Consider the following 20,138-nt stretch of genomic DNA (forward strand, 5'->3'; position numbering starts at 1 on the left):
AGAGATATATGATAATTAGTTTAACGACACAAGTTTTAAAGACCTTTCTTTGAATTACAAATGAAAACTGAAAGTAAAATGCAAGCAAAGTCACAGAAGCCTGCTAGGCATATGGCGAATACACAGTTTTGATTCAGTTCTAGTGGAAAGGAGTTTGGATATATGACTAGAGCTACCTATATGTTTCAATGCATTTGATAGATTCAACAGCATAAATTAATAGAAATAATACACCAACTACATATCAATGGGAAGGACACAAATATTATAAAGAACATGTACTAAGAACAAATAGCTATGATTAAAACAGATAGAGAATTAGCTAACAAAGTAGAAACTAGAAGAGGAATCCTTCAGGACAACTTAACACAAATTTGATTAAAACTTATTCAGAAAAGGTTATGTTAAAATGCGTTTCCACATAGATCTGAGAACATTAACATAAATGTCATACTCTTAAACAGTGACAAAATCTTGTTGCTTTGCATAGAAATTGCACTAGAGTTTGGCCTACTGAATCAATGGGGATTTAGTGAGTTAATTCCTCCATAGTTTACAGTGATTCAAATGGGCCTACTAAACTGCAGTTTACAATTACAGATTTGTTACTGCCCTGTAACAAAGGGTGTGTCCACTTATATTACTGACAGGGTGTCTAAATTTTTATTGATTGCTATGAGAACTAGAGAGAAAATGTCGCAATCACCTTGAAAGAAGGATTCATACACTACATATAGAAGTTTTCTGTACGATCTGTCATTTTATACTCTTTGCTGGTCTGCAGCTGTAATAAAGAATGATGATAAATTATAACAGGCCATTTGATTCAATAGAACTTACAGAGGAATTGTAAGTCTCCGCTGATTCAATGAGCCTATTCTAGTGTGATTTACTGCATCAAGCAACAGGATTTTGGCCAATGATTATGAGAATGAGGAAATCAATGTTAAATAGGGACTTTAGTACCCCGAATTTGTTAGGAATTCTTCCAGTAAAGATTCTGGAGTTTTTGCCAAAAAAATCAAACTCCTCAAAGAAGGTTTCAATTAAAATCAGATGGAGTATGAAGTCATTATATGCTTGTGAATAGTTGGGAAGGGCTAAACTCTGTGGCAATTGCAAAGGATTAGGAGATTGGTACATTTGTGAGGTACCATGGATAGAGTCTAGTAAACATAAAGGCTATCAGTCCCCTAATTCCTTGAGGTTCCATGTAGCTGAGCTATGCCCACTCACCTCACAGCTGCTACAGCCTTTATTCTCCATTGGTGATCAACTAAAAACTCCTGTGAGGGCTTCAATTTCTTGGTTAAAACCTCCAGAAGTCTGACAGGGGAAACTTTTGGTGCATTCTGATGGCTGAAGTCCAAGAAATATGAACATCCCATTCCTGATGTTAAATTTTAGTACCATCCACGGCTAATGTTAAATAGTATCACATTTATATTAATATTTGTACTAGGATACTTTCTCTCAAGAGATTGAAGGCTGCAGTTAAGAGAGGTATTTCACCAAATCTCCATTAATTCAACGGTCCTACTCTAATGTAATTTATTATTCTAAACAACAGGATTTTGGCCAATGTAAGATCCGCTGATGACACAGACCTGAGAGCCAGTAACTTAGATAACCTTCATATATTGTTAGATTGGGTCACAGAAGAAAGTAACAACATGGGACTGCAAATCAGTGGATGTGAGATTTGGACTATTAAGGAGATGCTAAAAAAATAAACTAAATGCTATTGGAATGTGAATATAAAGAAGAATCCTTTGCATTTCATGGACTCAAAGAATAAAGAACGAAGTTGTATACATCAGATAGGGAAGCAAAAAGAAACATAGTGGATTGTTAAGAAACACAAGTGTTTATTTGGCCTAGAGGGTGAGGGACTTTTTGGAGATGTGAAGGGAGTGCAGTTTCCACATCCAAAAAATATGGAAATTAAATTAAATTCAAAGTGTATTGACATTTTTCTTCTTCCCATATTTTATCTGGTACATCCTTCCCATAATTATGAATTATTACATAAATATTAATATATTAGAATTATAGTCTGAAAAAAACATATTTTGGTGTATTTTCTTTGCCCCATCAAAAATACCTTCTTGTGCAAATATGGGGGGAGGGTCACAGGTTTCTCGCCTATTATAAAAGAAGGTCATGATTTGAAAAAGCTTGGGAAAAACTATGATAGACAGATAGGCATTTATACTTACGAGTTTGTCTTGTTTCCTTTGGAAGCTGCATCTTATTGGTTTGACTACTTCCTTCCAGAACAAAAACGAACCCTTTCACTTCCTTATCAAATTCCTAGCAAAGCAACAAAGAATGTTTTATCCACAAGCTATCCAATGCAACTGAACAAATAACCCAATTTACTGCAAACATAAGACCAGCACATGCAAAAGATAACAGAGCTGATTAGCAACACTAAGATACTGCCTCTCATTCAAGATTGATGCTGGGTTCAGATTATGGCCAAATAATAATTTTTTTTGTGAGTCACATTACTGGTCTTATACAAGCTGAAAACAGTTTACTAAAATAAATACAACCTTTGGTTCCGCTTTCTCTTTCTCAAAGATAATATACCTTCCCTCTACTGAAGAGCACTGTACAGTTTCAAAAATGCATATTCACATACAGAGGAAATGCACTAAAACTAATCATTTCTGGCAAAATATCACCAAAGTATTGTATCTGTGTGCCACCATGCATGTCACCCAAAATAAATTCACTGCTTTGTCATATTCTTGTTAATCTATCATAAATAGCAGTCTGCCACGTAGATGTTCAAGTTAGTGTCCACCATGGCAGGGAAACCTGTGAACATTTCACAGAACATATGTAAAAAAATCCAAAACAAAAATCTTAGCACTTAGTATGATTTTTTTTAATTACAGTACACTTCCACAGACACCTGGAGTACAATATTTAACTATATTTACAGACAAATATACATTCTAGGTGTGGAAATCAATGAAAATGGATGTAGACAATAAACTATATGCTCGTTCAATATTGGCCATAATTCAACTGAATATTTATGCCCGCACAAATGTACTCAATGCTGGTATAAATTTTAGGTGGATTCTGGCCATTTGTTTGTTGTCGAAGGGAATGTGGCAGGATTCACAAACAGATTTTGTGCTTTTAAAAGTTAAATAAAATAATTTCGATCCTTCTCTGCTGATGGTAATTGCCCTAATAGGGGTGAATAAGAAAATCCTCCAAATATTCACAATTAACTTGCTGAACTGGAGATTTTTCATCTTCCAGTACCTTTATAAATACGTTTTAATGAGCTTTCATAATTAAATACTCATTCATTTTCTGACAGAAGTTCTGCAGATTGAATCAGTTAAAAAAACTGTATAGCAAGGGCGTTCTAAAAATAAAGCCTGGATCTCCGAGTTCTGAAAAACATGTGTTTAGCTTATAGATTGTATGAAAAAGCTGCAGAAACACATAGTTAAATCAAATACTTCTGAGTAGTGATTTAAAGAAAGATTTAAATGTGTATGATGTAAATCAAATCCACCCTACCTAAAAAATATATTTAACAAAGTACCATAAAGTAGTATAAGGATTTTAGGATCCAGTGGCCCAGGTCTTCATCCAGTGATTATGAAGAAAGCAAAGCTATGCTAAACTTCCTAATATTATACTTTTCCTTAGCTATAAAACTGTGGCTGTAAGTAGGCAAGAAGTGCTAACGCCTATGGTCATTCATTCTGTCATGGCAAAATAAGTGAAAGTGGCTACTTTTCCACAGTGAGGTCAAGGCCCTATTACTTTCTAATTTTAAGCTTCGTGTATATTTTCCATGGCTGATATTCCAAGGTCTTAACATTCTACCATGAAACATACTTTTTCAACTACTGATGGGCTGCCAAAAAATTTCCACTTTGCTCCTGGATTTTTGCCTTGAGCACTGAAGATTTCCACAAATGGGCCACCCTGCAATAAAACAAACAATTATCTTTCCAACTCCAATACAAGTATGTTGTTTCATCATAATTACAGCACTTCAAACACAAATGTATCTGTTCAAAACATTACTGACATCAACTCCAAGGAAAAGCTTGATTCACTGAGATGCTCAGATGACAACTGTGACTAGAAATACTTTTCAAGATGATCCTAACAATAAACACTGTTCAATAACTTCCATTTTAAGACTACTATAAACATGGGCTTTCTCTTGAAAAGTGTTCACAAGCATGGGTCTGTCAGTAAAAGGCATCCAGACCTTTGACTGGTCCAAAATGTCACTGCCAACATTTTAAGTGGAGCTCTCTAGATGGACCAGAGAACTCTGTCACTGTATGTGTTTACTGTTTTCTCATTCTTTCCCAACATCAGGGTCTTTTCCAGGGAGTCTATTCTTCTCATGAGATGGCCAAAGTATTGGGGCCTCGGCTTCAGGATCTGTCCTTCCAGTGAGCACTCAGGGTTGATTTCCTTTCAAAATGGATAGGTTTATTCTCTTTGTAGTCCAGGGGATGCTCAGGAGTCTCCTCCAGCACCACAATTCAAAAGCATCAGTTCTTCGGCAGTCAGCTTTCTTTATGGTCCAGCTCTTACTTCCATACATCACTATTGGAAAAACCATAGCTTTGACTATGCGGACTTTTGTTGGGAAGGTGAGGTCTCTTTTTTTCTATTTCTATTTATTTGATTTGTACCCCGCCCATCTGGTCTATACGACGACTCTAGGCGGCTTTTAAAGATGCTGTCAAGGTGCTCTGCTTTTTAAGATGCTGTCGAGGTTTGTCATCACTTTTCTCCGCAGAAGCAGGCATCTTTTAATTTCGTGGCTGCTGTCACCATCTGCAGTGATCATGGAGCCCAAGAAAGTAAAATCTGTCACTTAGATTTTTTTGATGTTGAGCTTCAGACCAGTTTTTGCACTCTCCTCTTTAACCCTCATTAAGAGGTTCTTTAATTCCTCCTCATTTTCTGCCATCAGAGTGGTATCATCTGCATATAGGAGATTGTTTATATTTCTTCCGGCAATCTTAATTTCAGTTTGGGATTCATCCAGTCCAACCTTTCGCATGATGTATTCTGCATATAAGTTAAGTAAGCAGGGAGATAATATACAGCCTTGTCATACTCCTTTCCTAATTTTGAACCAATTAACTGTTCCATATCCAGTTCTAACTCTTGCTTCCTGTCCCACATATAGATTTCTCAGGAGATAGATAAGGTGGTCAGGCACTCCCATTTCTTTAAGAACTTGCCATAGTTTGCTGTGGTCCACACAGTGAAAGGCATTTGCATAGTCAATGAAGAAGAAATAGATATTTTTCTGGAACTCTCTGGCTTTCTCCATAATCCAGGGCATGTTAGCAATTTGGTCTCTAGTTCCTCTGCCCCTTCGAAGTCCAGCTTGTACTTCTGAGAGTTCTTGGTCCACATACTGCTGAAGCCTGCCTTCAGCATACATACATACCTACCGCCCTATTAATATTGCCATTCTCAAGGCAGTTTACAATATCCAATAAAAACATAATATATCCCTTCCTTCAGAAGCAGATTACACACAATGCTGCAAATAGGAGGAGGTAAACAAACCACTACACATGGTGTGAACCTCTAGCCATAGTGTGTCTCTCTAACAAGCCAGAAAATAGGTTATGAGTAATTAGGGATGTGCATTTCTTTCTTTATTCATATCAAAATACTGCACAATTTAAAATGTATATAAAGTACAAAGTTTGAACAAATTTAAAATGTTAACATTATTAGACTGTTTTTGACTAGAATTCTTCAAGAATTCTCCAGGAAAAATTCTGAGAGTTCCTGTCCATGGACATCTAAGCACTCCTATTTTTCACTCGCCTGGAACAGGCCTCCCTTCCAAGTTTTCTCAGGACTAATTCATATATTTAAAAAAACGCACAAACAAACAAAAACAAAGAACTCCAAAACAAAATCTTGCCTCAATACTTCCTAGGAGGTGCAGGTGTTTTTTTTAGAAGGAGCCCTTCAACAAAGCCTAATGGACAGTGAGACTACAAGTCCCATAACAACCTATGTCTCCCAGGAAGCACTGAGGCTGTTTCTTTCTTTTTTTTGTACAGGAGGTTTCTTTTTGCACCTGGAATAGAGGCCTGTTTCAGGTAAGCGAAATGTAGGAGTTTGAAACTATGTGTCTGTGGGCAGAATTTGCCAGAATTCTGCCTGGGGAATTCTGGGAGAATTCTGAGAGCTGTACTGCACCTGCCTGTAAAAAAAGCAAACAAAAAGCAAACAAAAAAAGGCACACCCCAAATAATTATTACTGCGGCTTGCCTTGGGAGACAAGTGGAAGACTAAGCACAGACATAAACACACCAAGGACAGAAGGAATTTAACTGTACAGTAGATGTTTATAGCAGAAAAAGAATGCTATTAAACAGGAGCATATAGGCATCAAGTACCAGCACACTGCTTCATTTACAATAAACCAATCTTCTCAAGTACATATTCTGGCTTATCATGACATGTACATATGCCCCAGTATTGACAACATTTCACCCATAAATATGTTTCTGCATCACAGGTTTCAATCTGTTGGAGATCATCAGAAAGACAATAATGATTATCTTCAGACCCCAATCAAAGAGAATGAAAGTAAATTTGATTGTTCAGAGACAAATGAGACAGAATGGTTGCCAAGCTTAGGTAACCCAGGTGTTCTTGTAGTGCAACTCCCAGAACCCCAGCCTGCACAGCTAGTTGTGTAAGCTTCTAGGTAGTTGCAGACCAAGAACACCTTGGTTGCTCAAGGTTGGGAACCACTGCTCTAATATAAAGTTTTCATACACTGTGAATTAAAGTATAACAATGTACTATGTATGAAATGATTAACATCAAGAAAATTAGTGCTTGTATATAAAAATGTAATGTTAAGCCACTGCACAAATAGTTGCCAAATTGCTGTTAAGCAATCATGAACGACTTTGGACAATCAGTTACTGAATACTACTATTAATGCCCTCCCTTTCTCACACACTTTTCAGAGGGGACTCTGGAGGGGCAAAATTGTGGATAATCACAATTAATGATTGGCTATCAGTGCCTGCCAAAATGTCAAACTCTTGGTCAAGTTTTCAAAGAAGCCTTAGAATGCTATATAGTAGAAATGAAAATAATTTCTTCTTACACTATATATATATAAAAATCACTGTCATACAGGATACTTCTAAATCAATACACAAATTTTTCAACTACTACTCATTCACAGACTGACATATCCAATATTTTGTTCTATTTGTTTTTCACATTTGTAAAAGATATGTAAGTTAATACGCATTAGAAACATTTCTACTTTACCTGATACTCATTTTTGAACATCTTGACAGGTATTTCAGCTGGAAAAATGGTTGCAATACATCAGTGAGCAATTCGGTGCTTCAAAAAGTCGCTGGGGGGAAAAATTACGATTACATGAGATTTTATAAAAAGCTTAACTAAAAGTTAAGCTGATGCATGTTTCAACTATCGATCAGTACTAGCACTGTTCCATAATATCAGTAGGGTGTTTCACTTTGAATTTTCTTCATTTTGGTTATGCTACCCTGTTCATTTTTCTCTTTATTCAGGTCAAATCCTTTATCTTAAACATAAGTCAATGTTGAGGGTGATGCAACAGCTATTTATACAACATTCTAATTGAATATACTGATTCTTAAAACTAATTGGCTAAAATCCTGTTGTGTGATGTAAACACAGTTGTAAGTTTTGGCTCATTCCATGCTGGTACATAGAGTGCCTTCACTGTGATTTTCTGGGGCACACATGCACATCGGCTTCGTACATGTGCATAAACCCTAAGTGGTGGGGTCTCTTTATTTATCAGTGCCGCGCACCCCCAGTGTCCCTAAGTTTGTTTCCCTCAAACCCAGGTCCACCTTTGGACACGACTTGCTTATTTCTCCTTTCACCAACTGCCACCAGTGGATCTTTATCCACACTTTACCAATAATGTTGCATAGAAATGTGTTGTTGAACATAACTGATTACAGTATTTATTATTTGGTTGTTGACTCACACAAATAGGTTCATAGATATTTTATTATGTTGCACTCATTAAACTTGGATATTAAACATGTTACTTTATTTGTATTACTTCACATCAATCACTGGAATAAGATCTGATGACTGTCTATCTATTTTATTATACTTCTATCCATTAACTATTCTTTAACACATCAACCAACTACACCAACTTTCCAATCTCTCCCATAAACCTTCAAAACCTCTCTCCTTCTCTCTCTGTCTCCAACTCTCCCTCTGACTCTGCCCTCCTGTCCTCTCATAGGCTATAGCTCTAGAGCTACACATGATGGACAGGTGAGATATGGGCATTCCCTCTCAATCAGCAATTAGCAAACTGAAACTTATAACTTCATTTATGTTTACACAACAGGTTTTTGGCCACTGTTTTAAAAGCAAGAAAAAACAGCATGATTGTAGAGCATATTATTACGCTCAAGCCACTTTAAAGAAAACTGAAATGTGTTTTCTACAGGAGTGACTATCTTCCTTCATGTCATTTTCTACAAGCATATTAAGAAAGAGCATCTGTTCTTGAGTCAAGAAAGTATACTGGAGGTTAGCAGTGCTGCAAGTCAAGCTGTTCTAAAGAAAAGTTACAGCTTGGTCCCAGGTCAAAAACGCATGCTTCTCATTTGATAACTAAAGTGGATATAAAAAGTTTACACACCCCTGTTAAAATGTCTAGTGTCTATGATAAAAAAAATGAGGGAGAATTCTGAAATCTTGTAGGTGGAGGGAAGTAAAAATAAAAAACTTAAATAATATGGTTGCATCTGTATGCACACCCTCTTATACCTGGGGATTCTAGCTGTGTTCAGCAGTAAACAATCACATTCAAATTCATGTAAAGTAGGAGTCAGTACATCCCTGCCATCATTTAAAGTGCCTCTGAGGAATCCCAAATAAGGATCAGCTGTGCTAGTAGGTCTTTCTTGACATTTTCTTAGTCGCATCCTACAGCAAAAGCCATGGTCCACAGAGAGCTTCCAAAGCATCAGAGGGATCTCACTGTTAAAAGGTATCAGTCAGAAGGGTACAAAAGAAATTCTGAGACATTAGATATACCATGGAACACAATGAAGACAGTCATCAAGTGGAAAAAAATTGGCACAACATTGACATTACGAAGAACTGGACGTCCCTGCAAAATTGATGAAAAGACTAGAAGAAAATTGGTCAGGGAGGCTGACAAGATGCCTACAGCAATGTTAAAGGAGTTGCAGGAATATCTGGCAAGTACTGGCTGTGTGGTACATGTGACAACAATCTCCTGTATTCTTCATATGTCTGGCCTATGGGGTAGAGTGGCAAGACGGAAGCCTTTTCTTAGGAAAAAAAAACATCTAAATTTTGCAAAAACACATCTGAAGTCTCTCAAAAGCACGTGGGAAAAAGTGTCATGGTCTGATGAAACCAAGGTTGAACTTTTCGGTCATAATTCCAAATGATATGTTTGGCACAAAAACAACACTGCACATCACCAAAAGAACACCATATCCACAGTGAAGCATGGTAGTGACAGCATCATGGTTTGGAGCTGTTTTTCTTCAGCTGGGACAAGGACCTTAGTCAACGTAGAGGGAATTATGAACAGTTCCAAATACCAGTCAATATTGGCACAAAACCTTCAGGCTTCTGCTAGAAAGCTAAACATGAGTAGGAACTTCATCTTTCAGCATGACAACAACCCAAAGCGTACATCCAAATTGACAAAGGAATGGCTTCACCAGAAGAAGATTAACGTTTTGAAATTGCCCAGCCAGAGCCCAGACCTGAATCTCATTGAATTATCTATGGATTGATCTGCAAAGAAGAGTGGGCAAATATTGCTAAGTCAAGATGTGCCATATTAATAGCCTCATACCAAGAAAGGCTGAGTGCTGTAATAAAATCAAAAGGTGCTTCGACAAAGTATTGTGACACTCAAGCTCTCCCTAAAGAGAGTATGAAGTTTGGACAGGGAGCCACTGTGGGCGCAAATCTACCACCTTCTCTCTGAAGTAGGTCCTCTAAACCCTAGAAGTGCTTAGCATAAGTCCCATGGACAAGCCTGACTGTAAAATAAATTTTTTGCTTACTCTTAAAGAACTTAAGCATGGGCTTTGTGTTTCCTCAGAACACACAACAGCTCTGCAAGGTGGGACCTCTCTTAATAGCAAGTGAGTGACTTATTCCAATCCACTGGATTTAAGTGTAACCTTGCTGTTCAAGGGACTAGTCCTTAGTTGAGTTTATAATCATTTTTATTAAAAGAAATATAGTTTCATAGTAAAACAGTTGTTTGCAAAAGCATTAGCATAAATATATCCAAGATTACAATGGTTAAATAAAGCTGCTATTTCTTATTAAAATAAGAAACTTTAAAAACTAAGCTAAGTAATCATTGTAGCTTCTGAGGTGGGCTATTCCCTCCTCCTCCTTCTGGTTTTAAAAAGACAGGAGTTCTGACTCCTGTCCTCTGAAGATGCTGGCCACAGAGACTGGCGAAACATTAGGAGGAAAAACCTTAAGAACACGACCAAACAGCCTGGAAAACCCACAACAACCAAACTGATTTTCCTTGCTACATTCTGTAAGCAATCTATCCCATAACACAATCCATCTGATTCTCGATTCTCTAACACATCCCATCATACATCTTTTCTTACATCCCTAAGACCTCCTACTTTTGATACTCAATAGCTATAAACCAATTAACTTCAAAGAGGTTTAATACGACCCTCCACCCAGAATTCTCATGAAGTCCAGGTGAGTTATTTCGCTGCCAATTAAAACGATATGTGTGTTTGGGTTTCACTGGGCCTCTTTGTCCTTGCCTTGTTATCACAGTTCTCTCTGTACTGCACCAGGCAGTCAGTGAATCTGAAAAACAGTCTCACTGCCTAATGCATTCCAATGCCTTAAAATCATCTCACTTTGAACCTCACAGTCTCCATTTTCTTTGACTACAAATCCCACTCTCCTTCAGAGAGGGTGTGCACACAGATGCAGCCATATTATTTCAGTTTTTTTTTTACTTCTTTCCACCTAAAAGATGTCAGTGTGTTGTTCAACTGAGTTGTACAGTTCATAGGTCTCATTAAAGGTGGAAAAAGTTCTGAAATGATTTACTGTATCTTTGTCTCATTTTTTTACATCACAGACACTTGACATTTTAACAGGGGTGTGTAAAATTTTTATATCCACTGTTTGACTTACCTGAGAACAAGTGTCCCGCAGCCCCCTATACTGACGGTCAAGTATTCCTACGTCCACCCCTGCTGTCTCAAACAACTGAGAATCTGTTCTCACGAGCAAGCATCGCTTGACCTCCACAAGAGGACCATTTTCCTCAGCCTGATCAGCAGACGTAGCTGTTTCAGATTGAGTAGCCATGGCAACAGGCTCCCTCAGTGACAATGAGCCTTGCTCTTTCTGGACACAGAACACAGCTTTTGGCTTGGTTCCACTCGAATCCTGAGGCACCATTCCTTTTAGCTGTTTTAATTTCTCACACTCTGAGATTAGATGGCCCTTTCCCTGACAGAAATAACATTTTCTGGTGTATTTTGATTCTCTCTCATCTTGTTTTGGTTTTCCCTCCAAAATCTGAGGTCTTGGTTTCATGTCTGAGGGCTTCCCTTCACCATGGGCCCCTCCCCCTTGCTGGCTTTTCCCTGGTCCCTGAGAGTACTTAGGGTCCCATGTTTCCCTCATGTTTCCTTCAGAATAATTCAGGTTTTGTTGTGCCTTCTTTTGGTTTCAGAATAGTTTGTGGCTTTCTCTTTCTTTCACACTCATAAACCATATCCACTGCCACTTTGGATTGTAAATCTTTTCCCTCAGAAAACTCATCTATGCCGTATGCATCCTTAAAAACTTGCACTGGTGTTACCTGTCTGTCATGGGTTTGGAGGGAAAGTTCCATCCTATGGGGAGTGGAAGGCGGGACATCAGGAGGAGGGGCTGTACTGTATATATAGGTGAAGCCTGTGTGGAGAAGGAGAGACGCTGGGATGTGACGAAGCAGCAGCTGGGAAGAAGAAGCTGGTGTGGGAGTCTGTGTGTCAGACAGGGTACTACTGTGTGTCAGAGTACCAACCTGATAGGTTCAGGTGTCTGTTGGTTAGCCAGAACTGATAGGTTCAGGGTCTGTGCTTCAAGTTAAGGGTTCTGTGTGAACCAAACTGTATGCATGTATGAATGAGAATAAGCCACGTTACTATATCTTATTCACCTGATCCTTTTATGTTCCCTGTGTGTTGTTTTAAATAAACCTTATTCTGTTATTTGTTAAAAATCCATCCCTGGTCTGTGTGACTTCTTATAGGGAATGGTTGGTGGCAGCTTAGTTAACGTGTGGCAGATCCCAGTAGGTCTGGGTTTGTCACATTGATTGGTGTCCAGCGTGTGGGATACGACTGGTCCAGTTGTCCAGTGGTCCAGCAAAGCCTTGGCAAGTGTGCCCAGAGCAAGGGGGGTCTAGTCAGGGACAATCTGAGAGCACGTAGGTAATCTTCTAGGTGTACCTCACGGGGGGGGCACTAGTAGAAGAACGTGTAACCTCAGATTGGGGACTAGAGTAGGGTGCTCTGAGGCGGCCTGTTTTTGGCGGGAAAAAAGCTGAGGCAAAACTGTGTAGTAGCAGTGATTTAGCCTGCCAGCTGAGAGGCCCAGCAGAGGGGGGTAGTCTCTAACTCGCTACAGTTGCAAGTAGTGCTGAAGAACAGCAGCAATCTATAGAAAGCTGGTTCTGAGGCAAAAGAGGAAAAAAGTGGTCGTTTTATTTTGAGGCTTGACTTTTTAAAGCAGCTTGTTCTGAGGGGGGATTATGCCCTTGACTCGAAGCCAAATGGCAGAAATGGGTGAAGTGAAAGACCCCCAGGTTGACCAAGGTTCTGAGGAGGAATTTGGCTCAGTGCACGGTGACAGCACGGGAGAACAGAACCCAGAGCTCAGAAAATTGCTCATAGCCCAACAGCATGAACTGAGGGTGAGGGAAATGGAGGAAAGATTAGAGAGAGAGAGAATGGAAAAGGAAGAAAGATTAGAGAGACAGAGAATGGAATTGGAATTGCAGAGAGAGAAAATGGCGTTTGAATTAAGAAAATTGGAACTGATGAACCAGAATAATAATAACAATAGGGATTCTGAGGGAGGCCAATTGTCTAAGGCTGACCTGAAGAAATTCCCTGTGTACCACAAGGGAGATTGTCCTGAGGTATTCTTTTCCTTAGTGGAAAGAGCGTTTGTGGACTTCTCAGTGAGGGAAACTGAGAAGATGACCATCATGCGATCTTTAATCAGTGGTAGCCTGGCTGAGGTCTATGCCGAGATGCCTGAGGAACTGATGAAAGATTTTGCAGAGTTTAAAAAACTGGTGTTTGCAAGACATGGGATAAATGCGGAACAGCTGAGGCAAAGATTTAGGTCAATCACCAAAAAGCCAGAGCAGACTTTTACCCAAGTGGGGGCCCAATTGGTGAGGCTGCTTGAGAAATGGCTATCGCAGGAGGGGACAGAGACCTTTCAACAGCTTAAAGATTTGATAGCGCTGGAACAGTTCTATTCAGTCCTGCATGGGGAATTGAAATTCCAGGTGAGGGAAAGGAAACCAAAATCTGTGGCAGAAGCAGCCGAGATCGCAGATTTTATTTCCCAAATAAGAAAGCCCTTGGGTGAGGGGAAATCTGTAGGTAAACCCAAAGAAACCTACAGCAAGTACTCTCAGGGACCAGGGAAAAGCCAGCAAGGGGGAGGGGCCCATGGTGAAGGGAAGCCCTCAGACATGAAACCAAGACCTCAGATTTTGGAGGGAAAACCAAAACAAGATGAGAAAGACTCAAAATACACCAGAAAATGTTATTTCTGTCAGGGAAAGGGCCATCTAATCTCAGAGTGTGAGAAATTAAAGCAGCTAAAAGGAATGGTGCCTCAGGATTCTAGTGGAACCAAGCCAAAAGCTGTGTTCTGTGTCCAGAGAGAGCAAGGCTCATTGTCACTGAGGGAGCCTGTTGCCATGGCTGCTCAGTCTGGAACGGCTGCATCTGCTGATCAGGCTGAGGAAGGTGGTCCTCTTGTGGAGGTCAAGCGATGCTTGCTCGTGAGAACAGATTCTCAGTTGTTTGAGACAGCAGGGGTGGACGTAGGAATACTTGGCCGTCAGTATCGGGGGCTGCGGGACACTTGTTCTCAGGTGACCCTGTGCCATCCAGATATTATTCCTAGGGAATATATAATCCCGAATGAGAGCATAAAGGTAGCAGGGATTGAGGGGCAGATAATCTCACTCCCAGTCGCGGAGGTACCTGTCAACTTTCAAGGCTGGAGGGGAGTTTGGCGGCTAGCGATTTCATCGACTCTGCCAGCAGCCGTGCTCGTGGGAAATGACCTGGCTGAACATGTGAAAAGGGTGCTAGTGATTACACGCTCACAAGCCACCACGGGGACAGTTCAAGGGGGTAATGATGAGCCAGAGACGGAAGCAGAGGGGAGTTCAGAAGCTGTGGTGGAAACCTTAACCACAGACAGCAGATTTGGACAGGAGCAAAAGGCAGACACCACTCTCCAAAAGTGGTTTGAACAAGTGACTGACGCCAAGCTAACACCTGAAACCCCAGTGAGATTTCTGGAGAAAAAGGGGATTTTATATAGAGAGACCCTGAGGAATATCTCAAAAGGGGGAGATGGGATCAGAAGTCAGCTGGTGGTACCTGAAAAGTATCGCCCCATGATCTTACAAAGGGGGCACTCTGACGTGTTTGCTGCGCACTTAGGGGTGAACAAAACACAGCAGAGAATCACACAGAATTTCTACTGGCCTGACATAGGGAAGCAGATCAGGGAGTTCTGTAAACAATGTGATGTGTGTCAAAGGCAGGGGAATAGCCGCGACAGGACCAAAGCAAAGTTGTGCCCTTTGCCTGTGATTGACACTCCGTTCAAATGCATAGGGGTGGATATTGTGGGACCTTTGCCCAAGGCCACAAAGAGGGGGAACAGGTTCATTCTCACCATTGTGGACCATGCCACGAGGTACCCTGAAGCCATACCCTTGACTAACATTGAAACTAACACAGTGGCAGATGCCTTGGTGGGGTATATGTCCAGGATGGGATTTGCCTCAGAAATAATCACAGATTTGGGCGCATCGTTCACATCAAAGCTCATGAAACGCTTATGGCAAATCTGTGGAATTAAGCACAAGGAAACTACTGCCTATCATCCTGAAAGTAATGGGTTAACTGAGAAGTTCAATGGGACTCTAATGCGCATGATTAGGGCTTACTTGGCAGAGAATCCAAACAATTGGGACCAGAAGCTGCAATCCCTTTTGTTTGCTTATCGATCAGTGCCACAAGCCAGTACCGGGTTCAGTCCATTTGAACTTTTATTTGGGAGAAGGGTGAAAGGGCCCTGTGATTTGATCAAGCAGGATTGGGAGCAGATCACCCAGGATGACCCACAAGACGTTGTGACATATATAGACTCTTTAAGGAATAACCTAAAGAGAAACCTAGAGCTAGCAGCAGAGACCCTGCAAGCTCAAAAGGTCAGAAAGAAAGCTTGGGATGACCAGGAAGGCAGGGAGAGGCACTTAAACCCAGGGGAGGAGGTGCTTTGGCCTAGGCCTTGCAGAGGGAACAAACTGCAGCTGGGTAGCCCAGAAATAAAATACTTGGGTCACATGGTAGGGGGAGGAGTGATAAAACCCCTGGAGGCCAAAATAGAAGCAGTTCGTGATTGGCCTAGACCCAACACCAAGAAAAAAGTCAAATCATTTCTTGGGTTGGTGGGCTACTACAGAAAGTTCATCCCGAGGTTTAGCGAGATTGCGGCTCCGCTGACCGATCTGACGAGGAAGAAGGCTGATGACCGCATCCCATGGACCAGCGACTGTGAGGCGGCGTTCCAGAGGTTGAAGCAGGCGCTCATCAACTATCCAGTGCTGCGGGCTCCAGACTTTGACCGGGAGTTCATCATCTACACCGATGCGTCTAACAGCGGGGTAGGAGCAGTTCTGTGCCAGGAGGATGAGAATGGTGACCAGCATCCAGTGTCCTACCTGAGTAGGAAACTTCAAAAAGGTGAGAGACATTTGGCAACCGTGGAGAAGGAGTGTTTGGCCCTAGTCTACGCGATCCAGAAGGCCAAGCCTTACATCTGGGGAAGACATTTTGTTCTGTGCACTGACCATGCACCACTGCAATGGTTAAAGACAATGAAAACCCACAATAGCAAACTTATGAGGTGGGCTTTAAACCTACAGGACTATGACTTTGAAGTGAAGGTGGTCAGAGGGTCAGTGAACTGTGTTGCTGACGCCTTGTCAAGAAGACCTGAAGATTGAAGACGGCGAAAGAAACATGGACTATGTATATATATTGATGACAAAAAGGTTAAATGTACCTGGTTTTTTGAATTTGGTTTGTATGAATAAAGGTAAATTGATGTAATGTATATGGTAAATGTTTAAATGCCTAATTGCTATGGTTAACTTAGAATGTAAGTATAAGTAAGTATGATATGGTATGTATAACTGTTGTTGTGTGTTTTATCCAGGTTGTTTTTTGGGAAAAAGCACCTTAGCTTTCCCCCTACAAAACAACTTATAAAGAGGGGAGGTGTTACATACAGCACTGGTGTTACCTGTCTGTCATGGGTTTGGAGGGAAAGTTCCATCCTATGGGGAGTGGAAGGCGGGACATCAGGAGGAGGGGCTGTACTGTATATATAGGTGAAGCCTGTGTGGAGAAGGAGAGACGCTGGGATGTGACGAAGCAGCAGCTGGGAAGAAGAAGCTGGTGTGGGAGTCTGTGTGTCAGACAGGGTACTACTGTGTGTCAGAGTACCAACCTGATAGGTTCAGGTGTCTGTTGGTTAGCCAGAACTGATAGGTTCAGGGTCTGTGCTTCAAGTTAAGGGTTCTGTGTGAACCAAACTGTATGCATGTATGAATGAGAATAAGCCACGTTACTATATCTTATTCACCTGATCCTTTTATGTTCCCTGTGTGTTGTTTTAAATAAACCTTATTCTGTTATTTGTTAAAAATCCATCCCTGGTCTGTGTGACTTCTTATAGGGAATGGTTGGTGGCAGCTTAGTTAACGTGTGGCAGATCCCAGTAGGTCTGGGTTTGTCACATACATCACAGACACTTGACATTTTAACAGGGGTGTGTAAAATTTTTATATCCACTGTTTGACTTAAACTGGTGATCTAAATGTGAATGTACAATCACTGAAGAAATAAAATCAGGAAGGATAATTTCACATTTCCTTTAACCATTAGGTCTTTCCAAAGATTTGGGTAACTAACTCCTTAACTGTCAAGTATTCATATCATCAAATGGAGGTGGAGCGTGACTAAACAAGGCTGTAACATGACTTCTTTATTGTACTGTCAGTAACTTCTATGTGATATTTCCTGTTTTCTCTTCTTCTGTACAGTGGTGCCTCGCATAACGTTTGCTTCGTTTAACGTTTTTTTCGCTTAACGTTTATTTTTTCAGAGTCAGATTGTGCTTCATATAACGTTTTTCCCTATGGGCGATTTTCGCATAGCGTTTTTGGGACCATGCTTCGCTTAACGTTTTTTGTTTTAGGTCCCCTGCTTCACTTAACGATGTTCATTTTTTCAATTACAAAAGTGTCTTAACATATTGAGAAACAGTTTTAAATGCTTGGAATCATTAGTGCACCTTCTAAAATGTGTGCATACTTAATTTGGCGTTGATCTAACTTTTCGTTAATTTTTTGTGAATTTTTGTTTTTTGGCCCATTGGAACCAATGGACCTGTCAAAATCTGACAGCTCCATGCTTTCCTATGGGGGAGAAAACAATTTACAAAACATTAACGAAAGTTCAGATCAAAGCCAAATCAGGTTTGCACACAACTTAGGGGGTCCTCTAACGAACCCAAGAATTTAGAACAGTTGCTGAGGCTTCATTAATTTTTTGTGAATTTTTTCTTCCCCCATAGGAAATAATGGAGCTGTCAGATTTTGACAGCTGTCAAAAGTTGGGGGAAAAAAATTCACCATTAATTAACGAAAAGTCAGATCAAAGCCAAATTAACTTTTGCATCCGTTTTAGAGGGTGCAGAAGCTAATCCAAGCATTTAAACCCATTTTTGACCCTTTTATGACACACTTAATTTTGCAAAAATTGACTTCGCAAAGCCCTTGAAATGTATTGAGTCAGCTACAATACATTCCAATGGAGGATACATTGTATCGTTTAACGATGCTTCCTATGGGTTTTTTCGCTTAAGGACGGCAATCCGTGCCTATTGGAACGGATTAACCGGTTTCCAATGCATCTCTATGGGAAATGGTGTTTCGCATAACGATGTTTCGCATAACGTTTTTTTTAACCAATTAAAAACGTTATGCGAGGCACCACTGTACTAATCTTTTTCCCCTTCTAATATCCAACTATTTCCTGAACATTAAACTACTACACCTTACAACTTAACAACAGATTCCCTTTTAGCTAGTGCATTATGATTGTTCACTACTGCATTTGAAAGAATAAAAATGGAGTTCCAAAAGACTACATCTCTCAAAGCTTTCACTTTGTGATATTAATCTATTATCTGTATGTTCGCTGGTGAATCAATAGTCTTTTACCAGGACTTTAAAGAACCCCCTTAAGGTAAAGGTAAAGGTAAAGGTTCCCCTTGACAATTTTTGTCCACTCGTGTCCGACTCCAGGGGGCGGCGCTCATCCCGCTCTTCAAGCCATAGAGCCAGCGTTTGTCTGAAGACAATCTTTCCATGGTCACATGGCCAACAATCAAAACCACAGCAAACTTGTGTATCTGAATTTGTGAATTAAGTGTATTTTTGTAATTGCTTAACTAAATTGAAAGTACAATTAAGTCAATATTACATGTTTAAAGATGAATGCAAGTTATTTGTTCTACAAATGAAACAACCTGGCAATGACCTAATTTAAAATAAGATAACTCAGTTGCATAGAGTCAACATCTCAGAAGGAAATTATGTGACTATGATAAGGAGTAGTACTCATACTAGACTACCTTCAGATCATCCCTTCCCTATCCCGATGCAAACACCAGATTGTGGGTGTGACATGCAACAAGCATGGGCCCATGGAACCATAACCTCCCTGAAATCAAGACCTGCTCCAGTCAACTGTCTCCACATGTATGATGAAATACTTTGGAACTAAAAAGTCACAAGGACCTCAACCCAGCACTGGAGACATCTTCTGTCAATTCTGATAGATAGTAAGTTGGGTAGCAGGGAGAGTGATACACTAGTCCTGTTGTGCCCCAATAGTCCATCATGAGGTGAAGACAACCAGACCAGGGCACAACAGGACAGAGATCTTGCTAATGTTAATGGATTTTTAATGGACTACAGCATCTCCTCCCCACCCTTCTGACCTGCTATGATGCTGGATTGAATGTCCCGTGGAACATAGTTGCAAAAGGACTACTTCCCCTTCCTCTCCCACCCAGGACTTGGTTTTAAAAGGTTGGCCTTTTCATCTTCTATCAGATCTAATGTTAGGTCAGATTTATTTTGGACTAACCTGGCATTTAACAGCAACATATGGATTCCAGAAGGTCAGTTGATAAGGTTACCTCAATTCTTCTGGCTGATAAGAGGATCAGAGCACAGGACAGATATTACTCTAAAATTCTTTGGTGCTTCAGTAGCCAGTGGATATCAGTAATATGATCTCAACTACCTCTTCCATTTCAGAATCCAGTATGAACATCAGTCATTTCTCACTCCATATAAGGGAAAAGTCTTTATTGCAACACTTTGAGCATTACTTTGCCTGCATGGGAAATTAAAGAAATGGTTCTATAGTTGCTGCGCTCATTGGCATCTCTTTCTTGCAAGTGGAATATATAATGAACATTTTATTTATTTATTTGATTTATTTATACTGCATTTTTAGTGAACACATTACTCTGGATGATTTATAAATAAAACGAAGACCCTCACATGCCCCATAAAATATTGCAATCAGTATAGGGGTTCACTGATCGAGATTTAAAAGCAATACAAGAAAAAAGAAAGCACAAGAAAGAAAAATAATAATATTAACAGCATTCAGGTATAACTT

At 40.1% G+C, this 20,138-nt stretch overlaps 1 protein-coding gene across 9 annotated transcripts in view; it reads right to left on the reverse strand.

The window, feature by feature from the left end:
• The window catches only part of CFAP20DC (CFAP20 domain containing), a 255,404-nt gene that overhangs the window by 211,218 nt on the left and 24,048 nt on the right, over window positions 1–20,138 (reverse strand). For 6 of the 9 annotated variants that reach the window (XR_013542793.1, XR_013542794.1, XM_072989319.2 and 3 more), the window contains exons 2-5: window positions 19,596–19,661; window positions 7,327–7,417; window positions 3,874–3,963; window positions 2,220–2,313 (exon numbers count right to left, since the gene is read on the reverse strand). Coding sequence is in view for 6 of the 9 variants with exons in the window: in XM_072989319.2 (XP_072845420.2) it covers window positions 2,220–2,313; window positions 3,874–3,963; window positions 7,327–7,347 (205 nt within the window). In the remaining 3 variants the exon portion in view is untranslated. Of the gene's footprint in view, window positions 1–2,219; window positions 2,314–3,873; window positions 3,964–7,326; window positions 7,418–19,595; window positions 19,662–20,138 lie in introns of those variants that run through there. The other 3 variants (XM_020795358.3, XM_078388811.1, XM_078388812.1) reach the window with 3 other exon arrangements.

The sequence above is a fragment of the Pogona vitticeps genome, chromosome 2, assembly GCF_051106095.1.
Source record: "Pogona vitticeps strain Pit_001003342236 chromosome 2, PviZW2.1, whole genome shotgun sequence".
NCBI classification, from domain to species: domain Eukaryota; kingdom Metazoa; phylum Chordata; class Lepidosauria; order Squamata; family Agamidae; genus Pogona; species Pogona vitticeps.